Source organism: Lichenostomus cassidix, chromosome 3 (assembly GCF_008360975.1).
Source record: "Lichenostomus cassidix isolate B80296 chromosome 3, HeHo_3.0, whole genome shotgun sequence".
Classification (NCBI taxonomy): domain Eukaryota; kingdom Metazoa; phylum Chordata; class Aves; order Passeriformes; family Meliphagidae; genus Lichenostomus; species Lichenostomus cassidix.
The window spans coordinates 15,477,934-15,496,229 of NC_139483.1; the positions used below are offsets into that span (position 1 = coordinate 15,477,934).

An 18,296-nucleotide genomic window follows, 5' to 3' on the forward strand; every position below is an offset into this window, starting at 1 on the left:
TAAAAAAGGATTAGTAAAAAATGTATCCTGTCTTCTATATGCAATAACCCCTTGATTTAATATATTACCATGGTAGGAAATTAATACATGCTATTTAGTGCTCTAAGTTACTCTTGGTTCACAGGACCACAGGAGGCCTTGATTTGCAAGAGCATCTAAACATGCTTGTAAGCCAGCAGAAGCTAATTGCACAGTGAAATAATTTCTTCTTTCATTAATCAAAAATTTCTGCTGAAGGATCATGCTGTACAGCGACATTTTCAAATCTCCAGCTGCTCCCTGGGCCAGCCTCTACCTGTGGAGCTGTTATGAGCTGGTTTCTATGGAGCAGTCAGAAGCCTCCAGTACCTTCTTTTCACATAGGTCAACTTTTCTATACCCTACTACACTAAGCAGGACAGAGCTGCTACTTCATTCTGTGCTGATGGATGGGAGCAGGATATTAACACAGTGGAAACAGGTGAGCCACCAGGACTTCAATTCATTTATCCTGGAGATTGAAGAGTAGTCACAAGGAATTTGAGTTTGGATTTGGAACCCCCTGGGGTCCAAAGGAAACTTTCCAAGGCAAAGAGGAACATGTGAAAATGAGAAATACACCACCAACATTTACAGTCTTCCTGACAGGGAGGCATTTCTGACTGATCACAGAACAAATGGCAAATGCCCTGCACACAAAGCACTTGCTGCTTTCTAATAAAGCAGCAGGGGACATCACTGTGATCACCCACGGCAGCAGGCAGGGCACAGGCAGGGCACAGGCAGAGCACAGGCAGCAGCAGAAGACCCTTACTTTCCAAAAGGCCTCCCCTGGGCTGCAGGACGAGCGGCATAGTAGTACTGCTTGAACTCATCCATCCACACCTCCGCCGTGCGCTTGGTGTTCCTAGGGAGGCAACAGAGCACACGTGAAAACTAGGAGGTCACTTGCAAGGTGACATCTTCCAAAGTGCACCAACTGATCCATCCTGCCCTCCTCCCACCCTCAGCTTGGTCTTTGGCTTCACCCAAACCAGCCCATCCCTCACTACTAGAGAAGGCACTCCTTCTTGCCCATTATCCCAGGGACCAAACACGTCAGGCCACATAAAGCTTAGATGAAGAACTGACCATTCCACAGTCAGCTGGATGCTTTGCATCCACCAGACTCAGAACTGAAGGGTCTCTTAAGCATCATCTCCAAGGCAGGAGCACCTGGAGTTTTATTTAGTGGCTGAGATGGAGCTCTGAAAAGTTTGCTAAAGATTCACAAATATTTCCTTTGTTTCAACCATGAATGGACTGTCCTGCTTTTCACTCCTGGATTTCACTGAGGCAAACCTCAGTATTCAAAACTTTAGGAGAAGTCACTCCACCACGGTGCTGTAGCATGAATGTCAGTCTCCCACATCAGCCACGTGTCTGCAGAAGGTTTCTGAACCTCAGCAAGTTTTCTGTTGACTTCAGATGGTTCTAACTCTTCTTGCAGATGGATTTATTGCTCCATGCCTATCTGCCTATCTCTGCCCACACCAGAGGAGTCCTCCCATCTCCTGCTCCAAGGCAGGCCAGTGCTTCCTAGCCATTGCTGCCACACCACTAAGCTGCAGGTGCCATGGGCAGGCTCTGGATGCAGCCAAGTCCCAGGTGGCCAGAAAAGGAGACAATCTGCATATGAAGCCAGCACTACACTGGAGCCTGAGCTGTCTCTCACACTGAAGCAGGGGCTCTGTGGAAAAACAATCAGTACCTGGCAGAAAGGTGGAGATATTTTTTGCTATCATGTATATTTACACAGAAGTGCTATAGTGCATCAGGTTGCCAGAAGCTGCTTCTCCTCTCAGTCTATGCACTACAACATTAAGGCTGATAGATCCCCTAAGGTTAATAACATCCCAGCTCCTGATGCCTATAGGTATGTTTCTCCAGACTGCTTTTCAGTTCTTTGCTGATTCATGAGCTTCTTCCTCTCTCTCTCTCTCAGGCAGCAGTCTAAGTGCTCTTGCTCAAGAGATGACTAAATCAGTGTCTATATCTGTACCTAACCTTCCCCAAAGCACAGGGCTCCTTTGTTTGGCTTCCTGATCTCATGTGAGTTTACAAGAAACACGGGGATAAATGCCAAGGCTCACACCCAGGCATGACACAGACATCCCCAAAGTCCCCAGAGGCCTGTGTCTGACAAGGAGTCAGAAGAGCTGTACCCATTCAAGCTCCCCTTGCTCCTCCTGCAGGTGATGCAATGCAGGCACCTTTTCACTCAGCTTTGCAGCGACTCTAACAGTGGAGATTTTGCCACATCCCAGACTTGTCTGTAGTAGTCTTACTTTACTACTAAAGGCAAGAGCCCTCCTAGTGATTCTCAAATTTGTGCTCTCCTCCTTGATGCCAGCAGTGCCCTGTGCCCTTCACCACTGTCCCCCTCCCGCTCCCCACATGTGTGGCTGGAAATCACATATTAGGTGTTAGTGAGAGGTGCAATTTGCACTCCCCCAGTTCCTTGTCTCAAGCAAAGGCTGAGGAAGCTGCAGAGAGCCTGGGTCAGCAGTTATCCTGTGGCAGATGCCTGGGTCTTCACAAATGCTGCTGGCTCTTTCTAGCAGTGGGAAGTCCACACTAAAAGGAAAGCCTGGTGTGAAAGCACTCAACTGCAGGTTAGCTCAGAAACAACCCTGTATTTACTGTAAGCTCCCCCAGTGCTTTTCTCTGTCATTCACTTAAGCAACAATGCTCAGCCTCACACTCTGAAAATGAAGGAAATCCTTCCTGACCTCACTAGCTGCTCTCATCATCTTTCCCATGCCTATTCTCACTTCTAGATTTCTTCCTTCTTTGTCTGATGTTTCCAGGACCTTAGCCCATTTCAGGCAGCCCTTTCAGCACCTGATTCAGTCTGTGTTCCTGTGTATGAGGAGAGGTGCCTTTCAGCTGGTATGCCCTGGCAGTCCCTTCAGTGTCCATGCCCACCCAGGAGCAGGAGGGAGCACCAGCCTGGAGACAGAGCCACCCACTGCAGCAAGCTGTGAGGCTCCTGTCCTGGAGAGGCACTGGGAACCAAACTTTCTGGTTCAGCAGAGCCACACTGAGCCCTCAGCCAAGGTCACTGGCTAGTGACAGATGCTGTTGGCAGCCTGATTTCAGGTCATTATAAATGTGTTCTGATGACCTCAAGGTCTAAACTATTTGATGTTATGGTAGCCAGCACTCAGGGATGTGCTGGGGCCATCCCTCCATTTCTGTGCTGATGAAAGCTACCATATATGTCCTATTTCTGTCATATCCTTGACGCTGGAGAAATCCTATGGGACAGTTGTACTGACTTACATTTTCTTCAGCTCAAGAAATTCCTGCCCAAGGATATTTCAAAGTTTTCCAAACAAACTTTCCTGCCTGTCTTCTCTGTTCCTCCCCCTCCCTTCTGTTTCACAGAAAAACAAAGCAAATACAAACCACGTACTTAATGTATGTATTGGCATTTCCCTCCGGAAAGACGTACGGATGTTTCTTCCGAAAGACATGCCCAACACGGCTGCAGGGGATGATTTCCAGGCTCCCTCCACACATCCACACACGGAAAGAGATTTCTGTAAGAGAAGCAGCTTCAGCATTTCGTCTTTCTGTCCTAGAGCAGTCTGAATCCTGGTGTTAGCTCTTACTTCATCCCCTGCAACATTAAACTGGGGTAAATCAATTACCAGACGGGCTTTCCTAGGCACAACGGCCTTAAAAGTGCATTTCAAAGCTTCTTGCAAGCTGTTTGAAGTCAGTGCACTTGAAACCTGCCTCTAGCACAGCAGGTGCTATCACAATGGTGAGTGTGAGACAGTAAGCAGGTCCCTTTTCATACATCGCAGAATCATCTTGCCAGTTCTGTGCCTCCCTTATTACTTCTGCACTGCCTGGTTCAGAGTCACTTCCCTCCAAAGGGCTGTCAAGTTCACCAGGAGAGGCTATGAATTCTCTTCATTAATGACTACAACTGTCATTATCTTTATGAATCCACCATTGATTCTGCAAAGTGAACAGAGAGCTGTGCATCCATTGCCTGTCCCAAAATGAACAAGTGTTTGCCCTGCCCAGGTTCTCTGGGCCTTGACTGCCAGTGCTGCAGTCACATAAGACACATTCCCACAAGCAAAGGTCAGCAGTGGGAGGGATTATCCCAAAAATCTGGAAAAGGTGTCAGTATGGGAAATGTCTCCCAGTAGCTCCAAACTACTCGATGGCTGTCCACAGGGCCCTACTCAAGGAAAATGAGCCTCTGGCACAACTGACACCAGAAGTTATAAAGCTCTTGGCAGGGAGCTGGATGAGGTGGGATGGGTAAGCAGAATGGCTGATCTAATGGGTCCATCTGGTCCTAATGCTTATGAAGCTATGAATCTGCAGCTCTATTGTCAGACAGTCATGCTCAGACTGAACCAACGCGGAAAAGAAATGAAATTAAAATGAAAAGGCTCCTGCAGTTCTTTGAATCCGGTTTTATCATTTGTTGACAGTATAGAGCTATATGATTATATCTACTTCAAAACTAGTAATTCCTTTCCACATACACACACACATCCATTTAACTACAGAATTAAGACAGGTGAACACCCACTGTCTTTGCCAGCTTGTGCTCCCAGCTGTCCCCCCCTCACATACATCAGCACAAGGATGACTTGTCCCCACATCAGATGCTGGCAAGACAAGCATCTGTGGCAGGAAGGCCAGTTGGGCAGTGTGTACAGGATTCCTCCTCCTCCTCCAAGGGCAGGCACTGCTGGTTCACAAAGCTTCCAACTTTGCACAACTCACAGCTTCAGGGAGCAAAGCTGAATGGGAGCCTGGACCTCCAAAGCCCTCTCAGCAGACATGGATCAGCCATGAGTTACTGCAGAGGTGCAAGCCACGTTCATGTTGCTCCCATCCCGCTCCTGCCTGCTCCCGAGCTGATGGAAATGGGAGGCTGACACAGCTGCAAAACTGCTCGCCTCAATGCCTGGGTCCAAAATTCAAGGCTTGATCCCATCCCCAACAGCTGGCCCTGGCAGCAGGGACAAGCAATGGCAGGGGTGGCAAAGCACAGCAGGGAGCAGTATTCCTTTCCAGAAATTCCCTCCCCTTCCCTTCACTGCCGTGTTTACATGCAAGAGCTGCCAACAGCAGCTGGAGCCTGCCCACTTTCCCCAGTGCTGGGTATTAACAGGCCAATAAAACGTGCCCTTGTGCCATGTCCTGGTGCTAAATTGGGAGCAACCTTAATCACAGCTGCAGGGAAATGAGATTATGGCAGCATGGCCACTCTAAGCTGCTGCTCTCAGCTCCCCTCGCACGTGGCTGCTGCTGTCACTTGTCTGGGTGTCACAGCACTGGCCACTCTGCCGGCACTGCTGTGTCAGTCACAAGAGGACACAAGGGGACAACCAGCTGAGCAGCTGTGGAGCACAGTGTGGCTGCTGCAACCTGCCTTCCCCTCCTCTGGTCCTTCTGCTCAGGCTGGGAGGAGAGCAGCTCCCTGATGTGCTAGAAGGGAAAGACTCACACCATTCAGTCCTTGCCTGATCTTTTTAAAGCCCAGTGAAGAGGTGATCACTGTGTATTGTGAATTGGAATGAGGACACAGTGCACAGGAGATGGTGACAAGTCTGAGCTCTCTGCTTCAGACTAGCTGCACCCTCTAGACCCTGCTCCAGGCCCAGCAGAAAAAATTAAAGCACAAGTTTCCACAGGTAGGGATGACCCACGGAGCCATCCATGGCAGGTAACAAAAGAGTTACCTCCAGACAGGCAGCCAAGAGCCAAGTGCCACAAGAGAAGGTAAACTGAGGCACCAACTAAAGCACAGTACAGGGTCAGCTCAGAGGAGCCACGGGAGCAGGACCTTAGAGCATCCTTCGCTTGACCCCCAAGAGATGTTGTCAGTACAAGTGGCTCCTCCAAGTGACCCCCAGGAGGGGTGTGAGCAGTACACACTGGGGTGTGCTGGACTTGCCCTTCACTCAGCAAAATACCTTTGGCACTTCTTGCTGGCCTGCAAGTCCTTCCTGCCATTACTCATCCAGGGGGAATTCAGTAAATTTAAGAAGCAAAACACCTACAATGTCCTCCTTCAGTGCCAAATATACTCACTTCTGTTCTGCCTGAAGCCTCCAGCCCCCTCTAGCTGCCCAGTCAATAACATTAAAGGCAGCAGTGCTGCTCCTCTGGACCAGAGTCCTGCATCCCCCCACGACTAAACTACCAGGAAAAGCCTGGTTCATTGCAAGTGCCCAAAACAAGCAGGTCAGCTCCTGCTGTCCATTCCCTGCCCAGAGCTGAGAAGGGTCAGCAGGGTCCCAGCTGCCCTTGCCTGAGTGCAGGAGAGATGGGACACACTGCCCTCGACTGCTGCACCTGCAGGAGATGGAGCTGTGAGCTGGACACACTTCTGCTCCCAGGGCAATGGGCAAGAGGGATCTGCCCTGCTGCCATGCAGAGCTGCACGTTTTTGCTGCAATGTTAACCTTGATTTTGCTTTCCTTTGTCACATGAGGCCCTGGTACACCTTGCAGCACCTTCTGTTCCCAGCCAGTATACATTTGGTCAGGACCTCCTGGGGCATAGCAGCAGTAAGGGAAACCTCTCCTCTGTAGGATGGGCTTCTAGGTAGGCATAAGGAGCACAATGCCTGCTGTTACAGGGCATGGGACAAGCTGCCAAGATGGAGCTTCCCCCAAGAGCAGACTGTCCTGTCACCATTCATCTCCCAGGAGCAGCTCATGCTGGCTGCTGTCAGAGATGAATGAGAAGAACAGACAGACAGCAGGTCAGGCACAGCATGGCAGTCCCTCTCCCCCTCTTCTCCTGTCAAGTTCCCTTCTTGAATGCTTAGTTTGGGCTACTGATCCCACAGGGGAGGTGGGAGGGCTGCCACTCCCTTCCCAGGTTTCCTCACAGCCACCTACTCAGATACTTCGGGTCAGTGTGGCAGCAAGATACCTGCCCACAGAGAGAAAGCATGAAGCGGTGAGATTCCTACTGCATAACAAGCTATAAATAAATAAAATATATCTAGAGGGACAAGGCATGTGAAGGCAACAACAGTGCCAGGCAGTGGATGGATTACTGCAAGGCGGCAGCATCTGTTCCCTTGGATGACTGACAGCATCGCTGTATGGGCTAAGACATGAGAGCCTTCCTTCCTGGCTAGCCCCACTCCCCAGAGGTGCAAGCTATTAAAGCCAGGTTCTGGTCTGTCTGCCTGACACTGAGTGCCTCCTCCTTCTTTCATGGGTAAACTGTTGTTCTGATCCACAGCATCACTGTGGCTTCAAAGGGAGAACAGCCCAGACCGACGCAGCTCTGCGTGACAAGGGGAACAAGGGACAGGCTGGTACCTCTCCCATGTGCCCTCTCAAGTCTGCTTGCAGAACATTTCTTAATGCCCATCTTGTCTCATGATGAGGGGCAGAGGTGACTGAATTTAGGTCAGCTCAACCTTTTTTTTGGTGCAGGGAAAGTGACAATATCACAGAGAGCCTGGCAGCACTCAGCCACCCAGGGATACAGGAATGGATAAGCAGCCGTGCTACTCTGCCACCTGTTTGGTGCATGCAGATGGAGCTTCTGTTTCAGGTACTCTGCAAACTCTATGAGGCACTGATACCTCAGTTCATAGCTTGGAAATGTTGTCATTAATGGAATAAGACATATTCTTTGGTTTAGTTAGGAGAAAATAAGATCAGGAAGGAATAGGAGGGTGCATGTAGTGTTCTCTCATCTCTTGATAACACCAAAGCTGAAAACTGTGTGGTTTAAGGTATTTACCTACAGAAAATCAAAGCCACATGGAAGGCAGGCAGTCCCAAGTACTAACAATTGCTCATTTCCCATCATTCATGGCTGTTGGATCCCTCACTCTCCTAAGACCACAACCTATGAATGTCAATGAGGAAAACCATCCAAAACATTCAAAGCAAAGTTCAAAATCTTGTATCCATCTGGCATGACTCAGAAAGAGAAGCCAACAAGCAAGGCACAGGAGGATGAAGAACAACTCACCGAAGTTCTCCCCACCCCAGATGTCCATGGCACTGTCATACTTCCCCAGGTGGTTGAACCAGGCCTTGTCAATTACAAACAGCCCCCCAGCGATGATGGGTGTCCTGCAGAATGGGTAAAGAAAAGAGGACATGCTCTCAAGAATTGCTGCAGCACCTGGATACACAGGAGCAGCCCCTCCCTTTGCCTCCCATCATCAGGACATTACCTATGTATCCTCCTTCTCACCAAGAAAAGGAAAAAACACCTCAAAATGCATCTGAGCCTTTCTTTCAGCTGCCTTGGTGTTTTGCTGTCAATCATAAATTGCTTGGCACTTAATGACTGGCTAATGCACCCATCAGCACAACTCCTACAAGCCCAAAGTTCACAGCCCTGATTGTAGGCTTCAGCATCAAAAATGCACTTAGCACTCGGGGGTTATTCACTCAGACGGGCTTTTTGCCTGGAGCCAGCCTATTAAGAGCACCATTCCACCTGGGAGAGGAAGGCAGAGCCAATTCAGAAGGGCTTTTTAAAAGCCATCACTAGCTGTGTGATCTTTATTTCAAACGGGGGTTATTTTTCTTTCTTTGGATTAGCTAAGAAAACTGCACAGAGAAGGTCTGTGGAGGAGGGGAGGGCAGACCCCGAAGACAGCTTGAGGAGACCCGCTGTTTGCTGGCACAAGTCCCATCTCCATTCAGTTGGAGGCAGTGTGGAGCCTCAGCACAGGCTTGGGAGGAGCTGGGGTGACTGCTGTGCCCAGGCTAATCTCCACTGTGCCCTACACTGCACTGATCAGGAACGCAAAGCCAGCCTTTGGGAAGGCAGTGACAACTCATGTTAACAGCAGCATCCTAAGGAGAAGCAGTGCTTTTCTCCCCTGGGAGCCTCGTGATGCCCAGAGCTTCCCCCAACACTTGGTCTCCTCCACACCTCATATCCAGCTGGGGCTGCAGACACCAGCACCAAGCTCGCTGCCAGCAGAGATTTCCAGCAGAATGAAGGGCTCCCTCCATCCCACAGATTCAGGACAGATGGCATGTCTCCTGTTCAGCTTTGCTCCCTCTCCTGCACACCCCCCATGTCTGAGGAGTCTTCAGTGAGGGCCAGAAGAGCAGCACTGACCTGGGAAGGCTGGACTAGACACCACGTTGTATCATGTGGGCTGAGGACACTGCCTTGTTTTGAAGTGGTAGCTGAGCTGAGAGCACTGGGCTATTTCCCTAACCATAATCCTTAGCACTACCAAACCCCATAACCATAAATACAGCCCTTCTGTCTCTGTGGCATTCTCAGGCTGCAGACTTGGAAGGTGAAGCAGTACTGCAAATCCCAGGCTAGCCAGGAGCTTGCTAGAGGTATTAGAAGTTCAGAGCTGTCCTGGAAGAAACAGCACACTGGCACAGTGCATGGGGACACACGTGAGGTCACATGAGATGCCTGTCCTGCCCCATGTTAGTCTGGTGCCTCCTTCCCCCTCCTGACTTACTTAATGGGTTCGGTGGGATCAAGTCGTTTGGCTTTCTGCTCCGGGGAAAGCTGTTCCCATTTGAAATGCAGACTCCAGTCAAAACCTAAAACCAGAGTAGAGAAGTGCCATGGGCAAATTAGAAATTGATATGGATTAGGAGGCAAGGCAGGCTGCAGAAGCTGTATTTGATGGAGCATTTTCCCCACTTTCAAATGACTTAAGCCACAGAGATGCAGCTCTTGGGAGAAGAGTCCAATGCCTAACATATTTTAGTACTACATATGAACAAGAAACAACACATTGCATTACCATTGCAAAGTCAAGTGCTCCAAAGGCAGGAAAAGCCAGAATTAAAGCTGCTGCTGAAACCTCACTTAGTCCCCCTGTGCACAGAGAAACATGCTCTGATGGATACCGTGTGCTACAAATAGCACAGGCATACTAATCAGCGCTACACTCTTATCCTCCAGTTGTTGCCTAGACATCCCCCATCCCCTCCTGTCGCTTCCAGTGCTGCCCAGGGTGGCTCTGACGTGACCCTTCTTTCCTGCTTGACCGCCTTATCCACTGCAGCAAGCACATTCCTCACGCCAGACTTACCTGCGCGGGGAGCAGCCAGCGGGGAGCACTGAGCAGAGCTAATGGGCTTTTTTGTGAGGCAGCAGGAGACAGGCATGGTGCAAAGCCAGCATCTCCTCAGGCCACTGCACATTCCCACCATGGAATGGATGCCCATGGGACGTGCACATGCTTGGACTCACCTCCCCTGAGGTCTGAGGAAGCTGCCACATAGGCAAAGGTGTCCAGGTTGATGATGTCAATAACCGGGCTGACCACGCGGGTGGGATCCTGCAAAGCAGAAGTGAAAAGACCCATGGCTTCAGACAACACCACTCAAATTGGGCAAGGGACTCCAAACTCCTGGAGACACCAACTGGCTGGAAATGTTGGTGTCATTCGGGTTTGCCAGGGACAAGCACCCATCACTGCCTCCTCCTCCTCAGGCTGTGCCTGTACTTGGCACACAGCTGGGCTGGATGCAAAACTCCTTCTGCTTTTTGCAAATTCACCAAAATATTCCCCTTTCACCTCCCTTAAATTCTTTTAACTGGATTTGAGAAGCCAAGTGACAAACAGGCAATTGAAATGACAGGGGAAAAAACACAGCCAAATAGCTTAAATAGAGGCATTTTTTAAAATGCACCAACTACAACAATACAGTTAGTTTTGCCAAAGATGTGAAAGGGTTAAAAAAAAAAGACCTGATTTATTCAAAATAGTTGGTGGTGATTTAATTAACATCTTGTTATGGGCAAAGAGATTATACAAACAGTTATGAACAAAAATATCTACAGGAGGAAGAGACTCTGACAGCTTTGACTGGTCTCTTATCTCCCTTTTTCTTTTCAAAAATCCCAAACTCCAATTATAGCTCAAACTTCAAGGTTTTACCCTCGCCAGATCAAATTGTTTTTCACAGCTATACAAAGGAAAGCATCTGAGCACACGCGGGCTTGCTCTCTCGCTGGGGAAAGACTTTGTTTTAGAAATTAGTCCTGACAAAGAAGTATTCAAATGCAGCTGTAGGAAGAAGCAACCAAAGGCCATGAGCTGGGAGCTGGACTAGAGCTGGTTTTCCAATTGAGCATGACAAACACTTGGTATTTCCATAACAGGGTCAGGCCAGAGGTCTCACCATCACTTTCTGTGAGTCAAACATCTCACTGAAAGGGCAAGGTCTGCTGCACCTCTGTACTGCGTGGGCAAACACAAGTCATGTTCAAGCACCACGAGCCTTTCAAACCCCCCCAAATCCACACTGTCCCCCAAGCTGCCACAGCTTAGTGTAGCCAAGCATCCTTTAACTGCCTGAGGCTGGGGGAGAGATTTTAAGCAAAGCATCTGCTTAGTGTGCTGAACACTGCAGGGAAAGGATTGCATCCACTCATTTAAAACCTGCCCCTCAAGCATCTTACTGGTGAGCACTTCTAACTAGTTGACACTCACCCCCAGTTTCAATTCCACTGCTACTCACTGCATGGCACAACTTCTTGTAAGAAAATCCCCCTCACATCTGGGCTGAGTGCATTACCACAAAATGCTAACCTTGAGCAGTGCTGTCTTCTCCCTGCCTCACTTTCCCTGCCACGTCCTGGGAACATTTATATTTACTCAGCTTTCATGAAGGTCTCTCTGACCCTCAAAAGAAAAGCACAGCATGCTCAAGAGCACAGCGCTGTTGCTATGATTTATTTTGGGCTGAGGACCAGATCTTATTATAGGCAGCTTCATCTTTCTGCTTTTTTTGATACCCACCCATGCCAGGGCATGTTAATATTAACAACACCCAAACCTTCAATCCTCTTTCACAAACCTGACAATCCATTTCTGCAATACGCTTCTCAAACACACCAATGTATGGATCTAAATCAACAGGGAAAAAACTCTGAAAATGGTCCTGAAGGTAACAGATACACTTCAGCCTTGGAGAAGGACCTTGGCTGCAGCTTGGCTTGCAGACTCTGTGTCCTGACCTTGTAATGGTCAACAAAAAGGGCCACAGTTGCTCCTCTGGCCCCACAGCAGGATTAGGCAAAGATAAGACAGGCTGCTTCTCATTTGCCTCCTCCTTCCTAGGAAAGCACCAGACTGGGGGGGTATTTGGGCTGGGAGTCACCATTCACTGGTTCATCCCAGTGCTGTTTGCAAATCCAGTTTTGGGGCAAGCTTGTTGAGTCACACTGTAAAAATACCTCGGGATGGATAATGACATTTTTAGAAAAGTTACTCAGTTGAAGTGCATCATTAATGGCTTTAGAGACATTTGTTCCATAAGGAAAAAATAAGAGCCCAGGCCCACGCACTCTCTACCACACGTTTGCAAACACGCTGTTGCAAGACACTGACCATCACTGCTGCTCCCGGAGACAGGCACCTCTCAGGGGGTTATCCAGGGCTGAGATTCCCCAGACCCTCTCTCTTTCCCCCACACTCCACCACTTGCTCTTCCTGCTTGTTTCCAAATCCATATGCTGGGTATGTGCTGCCCACGCCCACCACTGAGCATCAGCCTCGGGGGAAAACCATCAGCTGCTGGGAAAGCTCGAGGTGGAGCCTGAGGGGCACCTCCACACGGGTACATGGTGGCACACATGGCACTTCCCACCACGGAAAGCTTCAGGAATAGCTGCTGTGGCTGAGGAAATGCGAGAAGGGATGCGCGGGGTGGCTGGGCTGTGGTGCAAAAGTGATGGGTGTGCTTTGAGGCACTCAGCGCTCATTGGCTCGGAACTCAAACCACATTAGCTCAAAACAGACTGTTCCTGGGAGCAACAGAGCGAGAAAATGCTCTTCCCAGGCAGCTGATCCTCATGGAGCAGTTGGACAGGGAGCCCATCTCTTGAGCACAGCCTGAAGGTGGCAGCAGTAACATTTCATACACTTCACTGATCAATACTTTAACCCTGCTGCCAGGGATGGGTACAGTGGGCTGGGGAGAAGGAGACTGAGGACTCTGCCTGTATCCCACAGCTTCTGTGAGCAGTTAAAAAGCAGGCAAGTGGGACCCCTCTGGCTTTGCAGGTCCCTCAACACTCTTTGTAGTACATTTCCCTTGCTGCCTGAGGCTGCGAGATCCTGGGCAAGGTCAGGGCAGCGTGAGCAGCAGTGCAAGCTTACAGGCTGCCTTACTTCCAGCTGGGGAAAGATTCAATGCAGAAGAGTTCACAGAGGTGATGTGTGTATTAGATGCTGCATTCAGACCACGAGGCACTGCAAGTTCTACGGTGATGTTGCACATGGCATTCACAGTCACCTACCCCATGGGTGCCAAACATGGGGCACCACCCCAGAGATCTGTGGAAAAGCAGATCTGCCAGCCCCCTTCCTGCTGCCTTCACTGCCCTTCTCCTGACAAAACACATCAGAAGCTCTGCCTGGGAAAGAGGCAATTGCTCTGGATACTCCTTACTGAAGTACAGCAGGGCTTTGGCAGCCAGTGAGGAACGCCTGCCTTAAAGAAAGCTGAGAGGAACAAGTGGTGCTGTAAAGTTTAGCAGTGAATCCCACCCTGGACAGGCCAGCTGAGGCTCCAGTGGGATATCACAGCTTGTGCTCTCGTAACTCTGCTGGAGCCACGATCAATGACATGAACAGAGCATTTTCATTGCATTCCCATCTCTCAGCAGCTCCATGGCCCAGCCTGCAAACCAAGGTTGGGACCTCTCCAGCTCTGGCTGCGCTAAGAGCACCAGCAGCACCGACTGTCCTGCCCCATGGGGAGGAACCTGACCTGGTGCTGTGTCCCCCTTTCCCCACCCCATCGCTGACACACAGAGGGGATGCACAGCCCAGACATCACAGCTATCACATCTGGAGGTGTGGAAAGCAGGATGCCTTGGATGACGAGCCCCATGAACACCAGCCAAGCAGTTTCTCTGTGACCCACCACCTCGGCCTCCCCTTGGCTCCTCAGCTGCCCTGATGTCAATGCAATTCAGTAGTTTTAAAATTGCTGAGTAATTAACACTAGCAATCAGGAGCCAGAGGTGTAGTAAGGGTGAAAGAGTGAGGCACAGCAAAGGGAAAGGATGGTGCATCTGCACTGGAGCTGAAAGCTTCAATCCCTGCACCCTGGTGCCAGCAGGTCACAGGCACAGAGCTCCCCTGACTCGAGTGACAAGGCACCAGCAGCCTCTGTGTGCACGTCTGGCAAGAGAATCGCCGCCAGAGAGAGGCGAATGTCATTGTCTGCCCCGAAATCAGCAGAATTTAAATCCTATTAAATCAATTTATTAGCACTTAATTTGCATGAAATTAAATTCGGCCCCTATTCAAGGAGCCGTCACTCCCTTAAATCATCATCACTGAGCATTTTACATGAGCCTAATTAAAATCTCTGCTGGAGCACTGCCCACGTATTCCCCTATCACCACTCAACCTGTGCTTGCCCGTTAAGAGTCCCACTGCCCCAGGAGATACCTTGTCCCTTCCACCCACATGCTCCCCCAGTCACACAGACACCCCACCTGCCTGCTGGGTGGAGGAAGAGCAGAAAAGGCCACTTTGTACCCCAAAAGGCCCCTCTGTAGCCCTTCCTTGGGTGAAGCTGGTTATGGTTGGATGGTCATGCCCACTGAGAGGAAGAGGAGGGGGACATGGGTGATGCAGCACCTGAGGGTGCCCGTGGTCTCTCAGGAGCACTCACCTCTTTGATCCTCTGCAGCAGAGGGAGCAGCCAGTCCTTATTCACCTCGCAGTGACTGTCCAGAAAGGTCAGGACACCTGCTTTTGCCACGTCTGCCCCTCGGATTCGAGACCGGATCAGACCTGTGCAGGACACACCACGTCAGCTGCTGCCCACATGGCTGGGAAACAACCCCAGGCTCCCCTAGCACTCTTGCTTCTCCTGGGTTTTGACCTGCCTAAATCCCATTCAGATAAAACATGGCCCAGGTTCATTGTCTCCTTCCCAGTGCTGCAAGGTATGCCAACCATTTCCTAAGATTCTCAAAGCAAATAAATAGCTCCACCAAGGTTACTGATTTATGGCATTTATGCCGATAAGTAGTTTGCACAATTAGTTCTGCTGTCACCTTCTGGGACAAAACATGATTCAAAATGCTTTCATAACCCTCTGCAGGCAACAAATCTAACACAGATCTAAGGTAGTAAGGAGTGGGGCAGGAGAGCTGAGGGTGGGAACACCTTGTGCCAGAGTTAAGCTTTTCTTAGACTACTTTTTCTTGCTGCAACCTCTTCTGCGACCCCCAGATCTCTCTCCCACCCTGGGAGCACTGCTGATCTGCAGTTCCATGGGAACACATTTTCTACCAAAGAAAGAGCGTTGGCTTTTCAAGGTACTCAGCTCATCAGGCCCTGATGGTGAACTTGGAGTCATTTGGAGACGGGACTGGATTGCTGCACGTGTTTGTGCCAATGAAAAATGAAGAGAGAGGGAGGTCATGGAAAGCACACATGGATTCCACACTAGACTCTTTGGCAAGATCACTGCCCTTAAAGATGCCCTGTTCCTACTTATGCAGGAGTTCACCAGCTTTCCAACACTCCTCCTGCCTGCAGTGGATTTTCAAGGGAACCATGGCATAAGAAAGGAGAGATGGTCTGTTGGCAAACAAGAGGAGACACAGGTGACTCAAGTGGAGCAGAACTTCTGCATGGCGCAGAAACAGTGGCATTACAATGGGACATAGGGGCAGATAAAGAGAGACAGGATTTCTGGGAGCAGCCATGCACCAGGTCCGTGCAAGTGGTCACTGACTTTCATATTAAAATTCCCTAAGGGAAAGGGGTCAAGAAACAGCCTCTGAGCAGAAGAGAGGACAGGTGAACAAAGCCTGAGCATCCAGCATTTTCCAAGGTCTCCTCCTGCAATGCAGACTGTCCCTGAAGTCCCTCTGTGACTCCTAAGATCTTATGGAATCTAAGACATTAAGAAGTATATTCTTCACTCACCCTCGCCCTTCCCAAATCCTGGCAGCCCCTGAGGGATACAGTTTAAGTGATGTATTAAGCAAGGTAAGGTTGAGTTCCCACATTCTGACTGATTTATATAGCACCAATAACTGCAAATCTGTCCACTGCTGGAGATGAGCACACATGTACCCCTGAAACACAGGGGAGAAAGATGAGAAGGAGGTGCAGGTCTGTGGAGACCTCCCTCAATCTCCTGTCAAAGCAGGAATGTCTCTTACAGCCCTGGGGCCTGATGCCACCCTGTCACCAGACCTACAGAGCTGAAACCCTCTGCAGAAAGAATCCACTGAGAAAAAACCCCCTCAACTCCTCAGTCTCCTCAACCCAACACTGGCCTGGACTCACACCTTGCATTCGCAGCATGAAAAAACTTCTTTGTTTTTTGTACTCCTAATACTGCAAAGCAGGATTTGAAACACACATTCAGGCTATGGGGAATGGGAAGATGTCTCAAAAGGTTGCCAGAAGCAGCCCAGCAGGACATACATTCATCCTCCATATAGCCCATTTTAATCTCTCAAATATAATTAATTATTGAAAAAAAAATCCCACAGAAGCAGCAGGAGCAGATCTTCTCTCTCTCATTAGAGCAAACATCTTTACAAATAAGACCCGGGGCTTTGTTTTGCCTGTTCTAATTTTCTGGCTAATAAGCTACAGCTGAGCCTCACTGGATATCTTAATAGTCCCATCTTTTTCAGCAAGAGAGGGGAGATCCATTCCAAATCCCAGCCCTTTATCACATTTCCTCTTATCAGGGCCCACCCTGTTCCCAGGAATCACTGACCTCTCTTGTCAACCACTCCCTGCAGGTCTCCCCTGGCTCCATCACTCTCACACCGCCCAAAATCTGGGTTTCCCCAGTGGGTTGTGGGCAGGCAGCTCTTACCTTCTCGCCGTCCATTCCTCAAGCACTTCACCTTGGGGAGCTGGCCCAGCAAGCGGCAGTCATCAGCTTGGGAAACACAAAGGGAGGACACCAACATCACCCTCAGCCCTCACAGTGGCTCTGGCACCAGAAATGGGGACTCCTAGGAGAGACTGGGAGCAGGGAGAGGACCCTGTCCTGGACTGGCTGATGGCTTGTTAGGGCAATTGCATTGCTGGGTCACAACAGCCTTACCACCCAGCTCATGCAGCATAAATTGGGACTGGCAGAGCAGCAGTTTTCATAAAACTAGTGTAAATTCAGCAGATTTACACTGAGAGCAGCTGAATTATGCTCTAAAATCAGCATAGAAAAGTTGTGGTTCAGGTCAGAATCTAAATTTCTGCACATTAATGCAAATGACTATTTTTGGTAGCTGCAAAGCAACGCACAAGCTGTTGATGCGTGTCTGCCTGGCAGGGCAGGAGCTTCCTGTGGTGGCCTGGAGCCTTCAGTGAGGAGAAAGGGATGCTCACAGAGAGCCCTGTGGGGCAGGTGGGGGCTCCTCATGCCCCAGGCAACACCTCCATGGGGCAGAAAGGCCTGACAGCCACCTACACCTGAGCTAGGGAGGTCCTGCAATCCCACACACAGTCCCAGGATCCCTCCCCACCCGGATTTCTCCCAGCCAATTGTCAATGTCAGGGGTACCCATCACAGCTCCTCCACCTCTACACACCCACACTGTGACCTCCACAACCCCTTCAAGGCTCTCACCCCTCTGCCTCCTCTTCCTGGGCACTATCAAAAGAGAGGTGTGTGCTCCATCCCCTCTGCCCAACCACTGCAACCACTAACCCCCTGAGCACTTTCAGCCCCTCCAGAAATCTCTGCCAGCAAGAGATCACTGTGCCCACACCCCGAACAATTCAGGGACAGAGCCGGAACAGGGCAGCAGAAGTGGCAGGGCTTGGCTACGAACTCACAATGAAAATCTGCTGGGGATAGTGGGAACTCACGTGCTGAAGAACTGCATCCCAGTGAATAACAAGTCAGCAGGCAGAGAGAGGTGAGAAACGAGACACAACTGGGCATGAGATAGAAGCACTAATTGCTTGGGGTGGGTTGCAGGGAAAAAACTGACCATGTGTGTGTAGTGTATTATGCAAATGCATGTATTTTATGTAAATGCATGCAGAGCAGATGCCAGCAGGCTCAGACTATCACAGGAAAGAAGATGTCAGATAGCTGAGAAGCGCTGAGTAGCTGAGGGGCTGCTCTAAGTTACACAGGAAACAGGCTCCCCTCTGGTGCCCTGGGATGAGTTAAAACCCAGCCCTGTTCCTTCTGCCTGGCTCCCAGCACTGGGCACGCTGTGACAGGGGAGCTGTGTTACTACAAACCTGCTTCCTTCCAGGAAGGCAAGCTCTTTGCCTATTTAGCCAAATAGCTGGCATTTACTTCCTCCACCCTCCA

General features: G+C 49.9%; 1 protein-coding gene across 1 annotated transcript in view; it reads right to left on the reverse strand.

Moving 5' to 3' along the window:
* The window catches only part of GALNT14 (polypeptide N-acetylgalactosaminyltransferase 14), an 89,476-nt gene that overhangs the window by 10,754 nt on the left and 60,426 nt on the right, over window positions 1-18,296 (reverse strand). The window contains exons 5-11 of the mRNA XM_085054641.1: window positions 16,842-16,907; window positions 14,664-14,785; window positions 10,219-10,306; window positions 9,476-9,560; window positions 8,002-8,105; window positions 3,437-3,563; window positions 794-886 (exon numbers count right to left, since the gene is read on the reverse strand). Of these exons, the coding sequence (XP_084910767.1) occupies window positions 794-886; window positions 3,437-3,563; window positions 8,002-8,105; window positions 9,476-9,560; window positions 10,219-10,306; window positions 14,664-14,785; window positions 16,842-16,907 (685 nt within the window). The remainder of the gene's footprint in view (window positions 1-793; window positions 887-3,436; window positions 3,564-8,001; window positions 8,106-9,475; window positions 9,561-10,218; window positions 10,307-14,663; window positions 14,786-16,841; window positions 16,908-18,296) is intronic.